The sequence below is a fragment of the Capra hircus genome, chromosome 13 (genome assembly GCF_001704415.2).
Source record: "Capra hircus breed San Clemente chromosome 13, ASM170441v1, whole genome shotgun sequence".
Classification (NCBI taxonomy): Eukaryota; Metazoa; Chordata; class Mammalia; order Artiodactyla; family Bovidae; genus Capra; species Capra hircus.
The window spans coordinates 15,447,358-15,460,206 of record NC_030820.1 but is presented as its reverse complement, the minus strand read 5'-3'; the positions used below and the strand labels follow the sequence as shown (position 1 = coordinate 15,460,206).

The 12,849-nt window shown below is 49.5% G+C and overlaps 1 protein-coding gene across 27 annotated transcripts in view; it reads right to left on the bottom strand.

Annotated features, from left to right (window-relative positions):
- The window catches only part of CELF2 (CUGBP, Elav-like family member 2), a 554,598-nt gene that overhangs the window by 29,370 nt on the left and 512,379 nt on the right, over positions 1 to 12,849 (bottom strand). For all 27 annotated transcript variants that reach the window (XM_018056980.1, XM_018056981.1, XM_018056983.1 and 24 more), the window contains one exon: positions 6,699 to 6,833. In XM_018056980.1, the coding sequence (XP_017912469.1) occupies positions 6,699 to 6,833 (135 nt within the window). The remainder of the gene's footprint in view (positions 1 to 6,698; positions 6,834 to 12,849) is intronic.

The following is a 12,849-nucleotide window of genomic DNA, read 5'->3' as shown; positions in this document are numbered from 1 at the left end:
CCGCCGCAAGCTCCACCTGCTCCTGACCGCCCTCTCTCTGCTGAAGGTGCTGCGTTACTGGTCCCCTCACTCGGCACCTCTTTCCCTCTGCTCCCTCACATCCAGTCAGCACCCAAGCCTCGCTGACACCCCTGCACTCAGAGTCCTCACCTGGCTCTTCACCGCCTGCAAGAGGAAGCCCCAGCTTCTCAGCCACAGCTTCCAGGGCCCTCCCTCCCTCCCTGGTTCCTATTTCCCGTCTATCTCACGCTGGTGAAAAGGGAGATGGATTTCCATTTGCTGACAGAATGCCTTTTCTGTATTTTCTCACACCTGACACGTCTGATAAATCTTCCATTTCTACCTCAGAAAGCTTAACTCATCTTAAAGTTCTGGCTCCAGCGCTGACTCTCCTGTTACAAGTCACCCATTAAGACAGGATCTCTCCTGTCACTCACACCGTGGGCCTTATCTGATTCCCGCTCTTCCACCAGAAGAGCCCATGTTGGGGCATCCTGCTTGTTTTGTGCATGTGGCCACTGCATCCAGTTTATGGGACTAAGCCACCTACGAAAGTAGCATTTATATTTTGCTGCTTTTAAGTCTTAAAGCACAGACCTTAGGTCATAAACTTCTGAGAAGTTGGGACTAAAAGTGTTGTTGCTTTTCCATTTAATACAAAACACAAGCAATCCATACACGCTTTTACCAGTGGCAGCGGTGATACCAAGGTTATGTCAGACAGTGGGAGAGAGAGTCTGGGGTCGGGTGGGGGGATGGGTCTCACCGAGTGCTTATGTTGTGCAGCAGACATGCCTCTGAGCTCACACCTCACAAGGGCCCCACACACAATGCCTGGGACTGTGCAAGGCAGTTTATGCTAAATCATGGAAACAGCATGGTCTCCAGAGCCTCTAAAGCAGGGAACGAAAGCCCCTATCTCAAATACTGAGAACGTGCACCCCAAACAAAGTGAGCAAGTCCTAAGCGAAGCCACAGCTCTACGAATGCATGACGGGGTGAATCTGCGCACCCAGGGTCAGACTTGCAGAAAGTCAAGCTCTGCAGCAGAGGGGAGGTCCGTATCTACTGCCACCCCCTGGGCCGGGCAGCTTTCGTGTTAGCTCAGCACTATGAAGAGAGAGCCCAGGGACAAGGGAACTTCACCCAGTGGGGCTGTGTTGGTGTTGGAGGAAAAGAGAGAGAGAACTGACTGGACATGGTGACCGATTAAGGACAGTGGACCACAGGCTGGCTGAGAAGGTCCCGCAGGAGCTAAGGATGGGTCAGGGAGAGAAAGAGGATGTCTCCATGCGGCAAGAACAGGTCTGTAGAAGAATGGCTGACTTTAGTCTTCCCGAGGTTGTGGCATCACCACAGCAGCCAGAGGGATGGCCTCTCCCAGAGGCTGATGTCTGTCTGTCCCTCCAGGCTTCACCGACTGTCCCTTGCATGCGACGGACCAGAGGGGCGGCGCGGGTCCAACCCGTTCTCACGGACTTGCTTGGCCAAGCAGAAGGCTAGCAAATTCAGGTTAAATCAGCCTGGGAATCCACATCTTCCCACAAGGTGAGCTCTCTTGTGACACACGTGTGGGGACCCTTAGGGGATGGAAGGGAGGAAGCCTCTCGTGACACTGAAGGGTTCTGGGATGACTCAGAGGGTGACTTCCGAGTCCCCACCACTCAGCCAGCCTGGTGACGCTGGCAGATGACACATCACTCGCCAGCCCTTCTTATGTGAGGAGCCAGGGCAGGTCTGAATCTCATGGGAATATGAGATTTGTTTCCCTCGAGGAGTCCGCAAGGAAGCGTCTCCGGTCCCCAGGACGCAGTGTCTGTTGCCGCCTCTGAGGAGGAGGCCATGTCTCCAAGGTGGGAAAAGACGCTGCCTAGACTTCACAGCAAAATCTCAGGGGAAAGCCAATGGCGGGAATGGGAGAATGTGCCCAAGTATCTAAAAATGTGCTTGACCCTTGAAAGAAATGATCTGTTATTCTGAAGTGTGCACTTGACTGAGTGCACTTACAGAAGGATTAGAGAATTTTAAACCATCTTTTTAAAAAAGAAAGAAAATAGAAGGTCAGCAGGATGATGTACACAGACAAGACGTTATGTTTTGGACAGAGAACGCCAGAGAAATGCTCTCAAGTGGGAATGCTGACGCTTGTGTCCACGCTCTCAAAGCCACCAGGCTGAGGCAACAGATCCACAAGCCGGGCAGACATTAGTATCTTTCTTTAAGACCCAGCCACATAAGTGTCCCTTACAGACACTTTATCCCTTTCTACCAATACTGAGACTTATGCCTCAACAATAGGTTTGAAATGGGGTAAGAAGAAATGACCCAAGAATTAATTAACTACATAGGAGACTGTAGTAAACAAAAGGAAAAATTATCATACCAAAATAAAAGACAAGAAACATGATTAAATCAGGCTTCAAAAGACCCATAAGAAACTCATAAAAGGCATAATAATGCATTTACCTGGTTTTTATTCTTTCCTGATTTAATTTCTAATTTTATTCCTTACCATCTGATAATTGCATGAAACACTTATTCTAACCATGGGCAACTAAGACTATTTTCATGTTTATTCCAAGGCCAGGAGTCAAAGAAACCTATATTTATTGCCTAAGGGGATCTTTTTTTTTTTTTTAACAAAAAAATAATTCTTAATCCCATGTTTTAAAGCATAGACTGTTTAAAATCATTTATAATAATGCTGTAGGGAGTTTGTTCTTGGGTGTACAGAACTGAAATGATAAATTTACAATTGTTAAAAAATGAATAGTTTGGGGGTGCTGAGCTGTCCCTGTACTTCCAAGATGGATTTGTCTGAAGCACAAGAGGTGTCTCAAGAACAGGTGAACCAAGATCTGGGCAGGCCGGGAGATGAAGATCTGCTTTCAGTTTGAATGGACTGGCTGGTTATGCATGGTTCAACAGGAAGCCCTGTTGAACATTGGCCTTGGGACCAGCATTCCATCCCTTTTATTTCCTGGGAAATTGCTCTGATGAAGTGGAGAGTCATGAATTGTTACTAACCATGTTTTCTGTGACTTTGAAGAGTCCCTGATGGAAATTAGACAAATAATTTACTTTCACTTAAACACCAGATTTTTTAAGTTACACTTAAGATAAATAATTGAAATGTAGATTTAAATCGCTTCTGCTGCCCACATTTCAGGACTCTAATGAAACATTTTCGGCTCTTATGCAAAGCTCTGCTCAACACAGAAGAGAGAAACACATCTCCCTAACACAGTGCTTGGCAGGATTTCTGGTCGGGCCAGACGCCATGTGAAGAGCAAAGGGAAGGATGCCTGGCTGGGGTTGGAAGAAAGAAAATACATCTCAGGACACATTTTCGCTTTCATTCAAGTCTCAGGAAAAAAGCTGAAAATGGCCAAGTATGTTTCAAGTTTCCTTACACACTCTGGCCACCTTCCTAGGCTGTTGGAGTGCTCTGCATTTTAAGAAGGTCACTACGTCCTCGCGTTCCTGACCGCACTGGAAGGAATGAGTGTGGATACGCAGACATGGACCTCACCTCTCACCGTTTCCTCAGGATGGCGTCACGCCAGTCTGCCGCCTCCTCGCAGCCTGCTCCTGCTGGGTCCTCTGCCTGACAGCCCTGCCCCGGATCATCGCCATGCTTCCATCACCTTCCTCAGGTTTGTGCTCACACGCCACCTTTCGGAAGGGGAAAGCCTCCTTCCATCCCCTCTCTCCATATTCTGCCTGGGCCCTCTTCGCAGCACTTGCTTGGCATACACACGGCTCCCGTGACTGCTCCCTGTCCGAATTCCCGTAAGAGACAGGAGACCCCCGGGGGCGGGAGTGTGTCCTGCTCCTGGCTGTGTCCCCAGCACCCAGGCCCGCGCCTAAGGCTACACAGTCCCTTGAAAGCGCTAGTTATCAATCACAGGATCAACACTGATCAGCTGACAGACGCTTTTGCACTTGGCTTCTTAAACCCACGAGCCTTCTACTAAAGGAGAACAAAATGTTGGAATATTAATTCCGATTCCCTGGAACCAAGGCACATTCCCAACCCAGCTATCACAATGGACGAATATATTTTCATAAAGTTGAATGAAGCTTCCCAAGCAAAAAACAGGCCACATACTCTTCACCGAAATGTACATACATGATAATGGTCACTTCTGGAACAGGCGAATAACTTCAACGTAGTGACAATGTTAAGCCCTTTAAAGCCTGCTATTGGTGAACCGAATAGCGGACTGCTTCCTTGCCACGTAAGGAAGAGTCTCTATGGGAAAAAGTGTTCTTTTTTCCCTACCTTGTTATCAGTGATGTGGTCGGCTTCTTTTTTTTACTCTCAATAAAAGGTAGTCAGCCATGGTTGGAAAAATTACAATCATCTACCTCTGCCAAATTAAAGTTAATAGTGTTTTTTCTTAAAAAAAAAAAAGCAAAAACTTAATCCTTTTCCTTTTTATATAAACAAATAAAACACCCCTCAGATCTTGAGAAGTGTTTAGTTTTTTCACTCCAAACAAAATATAGTTAAAAATGCTGACAAACATTCCATGTATATATACTGTTTTTTTTAAAAAAAATTTATTGGGGTAAAAATTTTTATAGTTGATTTATAATATTGTATTAGTTTCAGGTATTCAGACTGCTGTTTTAATATAATCTTTTCACAGTCCTCACAGGGAGATGTCCCTTTTTTTTGGCCTCACAGCATGCAAGATCTTAGTTCCCTGAGCAGGGGTCAATCCAGCACCCCTTGCAGTGGAAAGAGTCTTAATACTGGACTGTCGGGAAAGCCCAAGATGGTTAATTCTTAGTTTTCTTATTTAGCAAAACACTCTTCAGTCTAATTTCTAAAACAAGGACACTAGTGAGGTCAAATACTTGTGTTTTTAAGAAAAAAAATCACTATCATTTTCATAAGGGGGAATACATTATGTCAAAAATGCGTATTTCTTTAAAAGGATATATTTAAATAACCAGTTTATGTTTTGCATTAGTTATAGCTTAATCTCTTGAAAAAAATTACAAAGTTGATTTTTCAGGAGTATTATCTGTTGTGTGGAATGAGGCCCACATGTTGTCATGGTATGTTTTTGAAGACATTTCAAGAATGAAGGCAATGTCCCACATGCTGTTGCTCTGAGATGAGGTGATGGGTACATTGTCCAGCCTTTCCTCAACATCTCTTCGAGTTTCTCCCTCAACACTGAACTCAAGAGGGAAATGAGTTAGAAACGTGGTGTTCAGGAAACAAATCAAGGACTGTGGGGCGTCTCTCCTCCCCACGGTGGTTGCCTGAAGAGCTGGTCTCCTGGGCACTGTAGCGTTCCTTCCCTATTTTTCTAGAAGAAAACCCTGCATTGTTACAGAGAAGCGTAGGGGCCAGTCAGCGCATCTTTTGCGAGTGGCCGATAGAGGGCCGTGGGGTTGTTAGTTAGAAAGGGGCCTGGACATTGTCCAGGCCAGTGCCTCCACGTACCAGAGCAGAAGGTGAGATCATCCATCAAGGCCCAGAAAACCCAGAGAGGAAGGCAAGCCAGCAAAACACTTTTTAAAAAACAAATCCTGGTGTCTAAGCAACCACATTTGGTCTGGCTCATATGAAAAAGAAAACAGCATCTGCCTTTGAATAAGGCAACAGAATTTCTAAGGAGGGGGAAAGAAAACCTCACTTTAAATGACAAGGCCCAGAAGGGGACCACAGAGGAGCAACAGAGACAGTCCCCTTTGGACCTCCATGCTGAAAACCAAAAGTAAAGGATGAAGCTGGTGTGAAGTATCACAGGTGATGATTTGGGGTTTTGAGTTTTAACAGGGAATTCTTAAATTGCTAAAAACAAACCACCACCACAAAACCAGGAGAAAAGAGCTTTCCTGAGGAACTGAGGCGCCTCGTCACTGGGCAACTTCACCAGCATGGAAGGGACGGCACAATTTTCAAACAAAAGGAACGTGAGAGAATTCCCTCGCAAAGCTTTTCTTCTCATTTTATCCTTGGAAGATAAAACTGCACATGCTCAAACTTTTGTTTCTTTAAAGGGTAACTGCACACCTATGTTCATAACAGCCCAATTCATAGTGGCCAAGACACAGAAACAGCCTAAATGCCCGCTGCCAGCTGAAAGGATAAACAAGATGTGGTGCACATATACAATAGAATAGTACTCAGCCATTAAAAAAAAAAAAGCCATCTGCAGCAGTATCAACCAGAGATTATCATACTAAGGGCAGTCAGTCAGACAAAGACAAATACCACATGCTGTCACTTCTGTGTGGAATCTAAATTATGGCATAAATGAACTTACCTACGAAACACAAACAGACTCACGACACGGAGAACAGACTTGTGGCTACCAGGTGGGGAGCAGGGCAGGGATGAACTGAGTTTGGAATTAGCAGGTGCAAACTGTTTTGTATAGAATGGATAAGCAATGCGGTCCTCCTGTACAGCACAGGGAACTATGTTCAAAATCCAGGCATAATCCATAATGGAAAAGAATATAAAAAAGACTGTCGACATATGTATAACTTTGCTGTGCAGCAGAAATGAATACAACGTTGTAAATCAACTCTGTTTCAATAAAGATACGTTAAAAAGACAAATGAAGTAAAGTGGTAACTAAGTCTGATGCCTGGCGGGGTCTGGGCATGTCCACCCTGCACCTGGCCCTGCCCCCCGCGTCCTGTCTCCCAGCGGCAGGACCACCCCTTACCGGGACTGGTGAGAGCTCCCAGGGCGCTGCTCGTGGTGGACAGAGGATTTGCATTGGTGGTGGTGGCTGAGGTCTGGGCTGCGGCTGCAGCCGCTGCCAGCGTGGCCAGGTTCTGTAACTGTAAAGCATTCATGCCTGCAGTGGGGAGAGAGAGGGCACGTCAGCACCAGGCCCACTTTACCCGTTTCCCAAAAGAGAGGGCAGGTGATGAGCACAGAGGGCCCTAGGGCTGGCACACTCACCCAGCTGCCCTGAGGACTTGGGCGGTACCACATGTCCCGTCCCAGCCCAGGACCCTCTGCCCGACTGCCCCCTCCTGGGCGGTGCAGCTCAGCACAAAAGACAAGAGGTTTCCGTGTGGAGCACACGTGGCAGGGCCTTCCGCTTCGAGGCTGTCACCTGGAGGGAGGGCTTCAGGGTACACTCTCCATCCTTAAACTCGACAAGTGTGCATTTGGGGTGTGACAGAAGAACTGATGCTTTATTGCTCTGAAGTTACACTGGTCTGTCTTCCAGGATCTGTGAGCTGCATGACTCCGGACAGATTTCTCAACCTCTCTGATTCTTGCTTCCTGAATGAGTAGTGACAGTTACTTACCTCCTCACTCATGTGGTGGTTGTGCAGATTAAATAATGAATGAAAAGTGACTCAGCACAATAACTGGCATGACATGAGCCCCCAAAATTATCAGCAACTACTGTGACTGTCCGTCATTACAGACCCCCCAAACTTCTCTCTCTCAGTTTATTTAGGAACTCAAATAATATTTGCGAAGGAAGAGAATGAAAAATGGCAGTGCTGTAATACTTTTATTTGAAATATTTGTATTTTAAATATATTTGTATCTCAAAGAGGAACTACTTACTAGAATGAATTGTGGGCTAATGAAAATCAAGAAAAGAATGGAGAGAAACGGAACTCTGCTGACAGGTCTGGGGGGACTGGCCAGGCACAGACTTTATGCCTGAGTCCCCAGAGGTTCAAAGATTCTCTACACTACGTCTTTTTTCCATGATTCATTTCTCCATCATGTACATTTGAGAAGCAGGGAACAGCAGTTCTTTCCTCATACAGTGGAATTTTGCACAGAAAGGTAATGAAGTTATCGGCCTACTTTTACCGTTTTCTCATGTCTCAAATCCAGGCATTTGATACACGTCTACATAGTGAATCCAACCCGCTTTTCAGACAATGGCCTGACGACAGGGCTGGGGGATGGGAGATGGAGAAGGGGCAAGAGAACATTCTAGGAGCACACCTGCTGGAAGCCCTCAGCCACCGTGTGGAGCCTCAGCTGGACTCAGAGCCTGGATGCCAGGCTCACTTACCTACCCTGCTTCTCCACCCCAGGTGCCTTCGTCAGGACTTAATCCTACTCAGGAAAGAGTTCCTCAGGTCCATACTGCGATCTGGGTTCCCATTTTGCACACAGTGATACTCAGGCTCCTTCTGGGAGGCATCCAGCCCTGGTGGCTTAGGGAGAAAGCCAGCACCTGTTTTGCAAACCCACATAGGTCCTGGGGATGCTGGAAACAGGACGAGGCACCAGCGGCATCCTGCAAGCGTGAAAACATTGCTCCATCGAGCACGTGCCACTGGGGACAAAGCTCTGTCCCCCGCTGGGGTCGGGTCAGGCAGGGTGGTGGTGACAGAACCCTGTGAAGGGAAAGTGCAGGGCCTATTTTTTCAGGTTTGCCTGAGGAAAACGGAGCTGGGGGAACATGAACTGCGCACAGGCCTCCCTGGGGTCCCCTGGGCTTGTCTCCTGAAAGCAGCGGACCACACTGGCTTATGTGCCTACGGGCTGGGCTTGGGGGGATGCTACCACGGACCTGCCTGGTCCCTGCGGCCCCTCTAATGTGCTCAGGATGTAACGCAGATGACCAGACACCGGCATGGACAGACGGCTGTGCACACGAGACAAGGGTTTAGCACCGATGCTGCAGTCTGCACATCTGGCCACGGGTAACCATCAGCCGAGCACCCTCCTCAGCCTGCGTTTCCCAGGACACCTGCTCTGACCCGCGCTGCGGAACCGCAGCCCAGTGCTGGGGTGGAGGAGCTCAGCCTGCTCCTCTGGGTCAGAGCCTTGCGGGCCCTCCCGACATTGAGGCTCTTCCCCTCGGAGGGTGACTGACGGGCCGTGTCCAATGGCACCTTTACACATTAGCTATCCTCCAGCTCGCCATCTAACTCCCAATGCATCCATCGCAGCCTGCTTCCACATCACACACAGGGACTGCTGACCTCCATGGCTAGACACTAAGCTCCTTGAGGACAAGCCAACGTTGTCTTATTTGCTTTCAAGCCCACCTGCACACACACACAGAGCCATGTTCATTCACAGTAGGTGAAAAGTGGGGCCACAGGAGATGGATGAACAGGGCAACCAAGAGCACGAAATGTTCCCACGCTGCTATAAAGAGCATTGTCTACAGACCCAAACGAGGTTTTTCTTGTTTGTTCTTCGTTCTTCAGTATTTGCAACAGCTTCAAATATTGACTATTTCCCTCAGTCGTTAATTAATCCATTCTGCAAATATTTATTAGGTCTGTGCGTTTTCTTCCTCTCACCCACCAACACTCGGTGTTGCCCTGGAGTCTAGCTGACCACCCTTGGGTTCTGTGTCCCGCCATCTTCCCCGAGTGTCCCCTTAGCCCCTCACCCCGAGGGGCTGCCCTGCCTCCACTGTGAAGGCCAGGTTCTGGGGCGCCACACTGGGAGTGGCCAGCTCTGTTCAACCACCGACCACTACGGAGCAGGAGAACATGGACCCCACCCAGCAAAGCAGAGATGAAGGTGGGGAGGAGAGGCGTCACGACCCCAGCATCGGAGGGTTTGAGGTGAGGAGGTGGGGGTTAGGTAGAGAGAAGCAGAGGCAGGAGGACCTGCAGATGCTGCCTAGCTCGCCAGCTGTCAGCACACGGCCATGACAGGCCAGCCCCCAGGCCCCGGGCTGAAAACTAAGCCTCCCATCCAAGCGGAGGGGAGCCAGGGACTGGGGGAAATTCTGTTTCTGGAAATAAGACTCGGACCCAGAAGCTCATTCTCACAAAATGTCCTAAAAGGGCCACAAGTCCTGGTAGAAAACCATCAAACGACAGCCCTGGGCTTAGCGACAGCCACTGGGAGGAATCAAGAAATCCGAGCTCAGGAATGACAGCGCAGAGAATGGAGCAAAGAACACAGCTCCCCACAACCCGTTCCCTGGCCCCCGCTCACCACCAGCCCCGAACCATGATGCATATACAGTCAAGCCAACGGAAGAAAACAAAACCAGCCAGAGATTCTCCGAGAACATCGGCGCTGCAGGCTGACACAGGGCAGGGGCCAAGCCAAGGCCGGACCCAGGAGCCCAGGGGCAGCGGGCACGGGGGATGTGACGGGCGCTCCTGTCCACCTCCCAGGGGCAACAGAGGCAGCTGCTCCCTGCAGTGTCCTCCTGTCCGGCCAGGCAGCGGCCTGAGGCCGGTTCCCCAGACCGTCCCTCCAGCAGGAAAGCCTCCCAGCGAGGACACCCCGGCCCCACGGCTGGCATCGGCACGTCGCAGGGACACGTGTGGGGTGCGGGGAGAGCCCCGGACACCAGTGGGGCAGGATCCCACTGTGCTCACAGCAGGCGTGCAGGGCCCTGGAGATGGACGCTTTGGCTCTTCTTGCCCCTGGCGCTCCCATAACCAGAGGGTCTCACCTGCAGTGTGGACATCTCCCCTCCCCTTCCGTTTCGTTCAGGGCAGGGGCTTGGGGGCCTGGCAGCCCCACTGCTGCTGGGAAATGCCTCGGACTCCAGTTAGGAAGGCAGCTCAGGAGGCTCCGAGGGGACACACCCTGAGCTCCGTCCTCTGCCTGGTGAACTGCACCGACTTCGGGGTACCAGCATCTTTCTAGACCTCCAGCTGCCACAGGCTCAGCCCTGACGGACAGTCAGTCCTGGCCACCCCGTCCCTGCTCCGGCTGTCTGAAAGGGGGTGTTGCTTCTGCTGACATTGAACTCACATGTCTGGTTCTTCGTTGTTTTCTGTGTGTGTGTAAGCACACCCTGTCCTGTCCTTCTCAGCTCTTTTCTCCACCCCCTGGGGCCCCCCCCCCGGGGGGGGCCCTCCCCACCCCCATCTCATCTCTGTTCCCCTGACACAAAAATCTTCAAAGGGCATGGGATGGGGGAGGGGTGGCCAGGGAGGAGGGTGGGCGGGCGAGGTGATGCTGGTTCTGGTTGGGAAACAGCTCTTCCCTGAGAAGAGAACCACCACCTTTTAACCTCACAAAGCACTCTGCTCGGGTGGGCATCCCGCAAACCAGGGGCAAATAATCTGAGCGACGAGAAATGCAAAACACTGAGATAAGTTTTAGGAAATCCAACGATGTGCCAAGATTGAGATGGCCGGGGCGGGGGGGGGGGGGGGATGCGGTAAGAAAAAAGTTGGGCATACAGGGGTTCAACTTTCCCCTCATTACTCTGGAAAAAACAACCCTTCTCCAGACGAGGAAAGTGTGTACCGAACAGTGCACACTGTGCCTACTTTTAAAAAATTATTTATAAGGAGAAGGGCATGAAAATTTAATTGAATGTTCACCTTAGGTAATTCTGTGTCTTATTGTTCAGAGCAATTACCATAAATCTGCATTTCAATAAGCGAGAACAGATGTCAGTTGTTACCAGCGCTTGCCAATCAGGTCTGTTAGAAAGTGACAGATGGGTGGTTATGGAGCATTCTCCTAAGGACTATTAGCAGGGAGTGCGGGGTGTGGAGGAGGGGAGGCTGGGCTCTGGGAAGAACCTGGGGCCTTTGTGGGTCCAGTTTGCACACCTCCCAAGTGTGTCCCCAACATGAGGTCCAATTTTGGCCAAAGTCTTCTCTCTTCTCCGCTCATCACAGACATGCTGAGACCATCTTTGCTCTGAGCCGGATCTCCAACCCGTACAGAAGTTGCTATGTGGTTCTTTCAGGCAGACACTTGCCCGCTGTGATTTCGCTCTGACTTTGGAAACTTAGGCCAGAGATTCTGAAAGCGAATTATTACACGCTTCTGAACGTCAGCCCTGGAGAAGGAAATGGCAACCCACTCCAGTACTCTTGCCTGGAGAATCCCATGGAGGGAAGAGCCTAGTAGGCTACAGTCCATGGGGTCACAAAGACTCGGACATGACTGGGCAACTTCACTTTCTGAATGTCAGAAATCAAGCGAAGCAGTTTTCCCTTTGTCTGTCATCAGATCCTCTTCTTAGGCCACCGCTTCATAACCTCTGCAATTTCGTACTAACAAGCCCCCCCCCGATCCTAGAAAAATATTTCCCTTAGCAGAAAACCACCCCTTGATAAATGTGTGATGCTGTCCAGAATGAAAGGGGGTTTTCCTGTGGCCGACACTGGATTGCTTCTCTTGGAGCAGTTTTGGGGTTCTTGTGCGTTGTTCACTGACGGCTCAGATTTGCCTCTTGGTCTCTTCACTCATCTGAGTGATAACATACCTGGATTTGCGGATGTGCAGTGCACTGAGTGACGGCCGGGCGGCGCGGACAGGGAGCTCAGGCCACTCTGAAATGTGCATCCGCCATTTCTCACCTTGGTGACTCTGCGCAAGCTTGTTCTTTACCTTCTCTCATCCTCAGCTGCCCCGTCTCTGGAATGGGATGCTGGGAGTCCTTATGCCGCACAGCGCTGCCACGTGTGGGAGTGCTGTATTCTGACCCGTGTAACACCACTTCCTTGTCCTTTCCCTACTTCGGTTTTTCCAACTGTTAGGTAGTAACCGGTGGTGGTTTTCTCCTTGGCATGCTGTGAAGTGTGAGGATGAACCCCAGGATTATTTCGAAGTGCTCTGTGAAAAGCAAACTGGTGTAATACTACCCTTGTTTTTCTAACACGATGCTTTTTCCAGATGATCGCTGTCATAAAGAAAGGAAAGACCGAAAAACCGGTTTCCCCTTATTCTTTCTTTTCTGGAAAAATCCAGACTCTCGGCCTGAACTCAGACCCCAAGTTACGGAGATTTCAGAAATTCATGGGAAAAGTACCACAGTTTGAGTGGGAAATGGACGAATTTTTATCACAAGAGGGAAAGTAAAATCAATCAACTTGAAGGATGCACAGAAAATGAAAAGGACGCACATAACAGCAGTCGGCTTATAAAGATTTCAGCCTTACTGT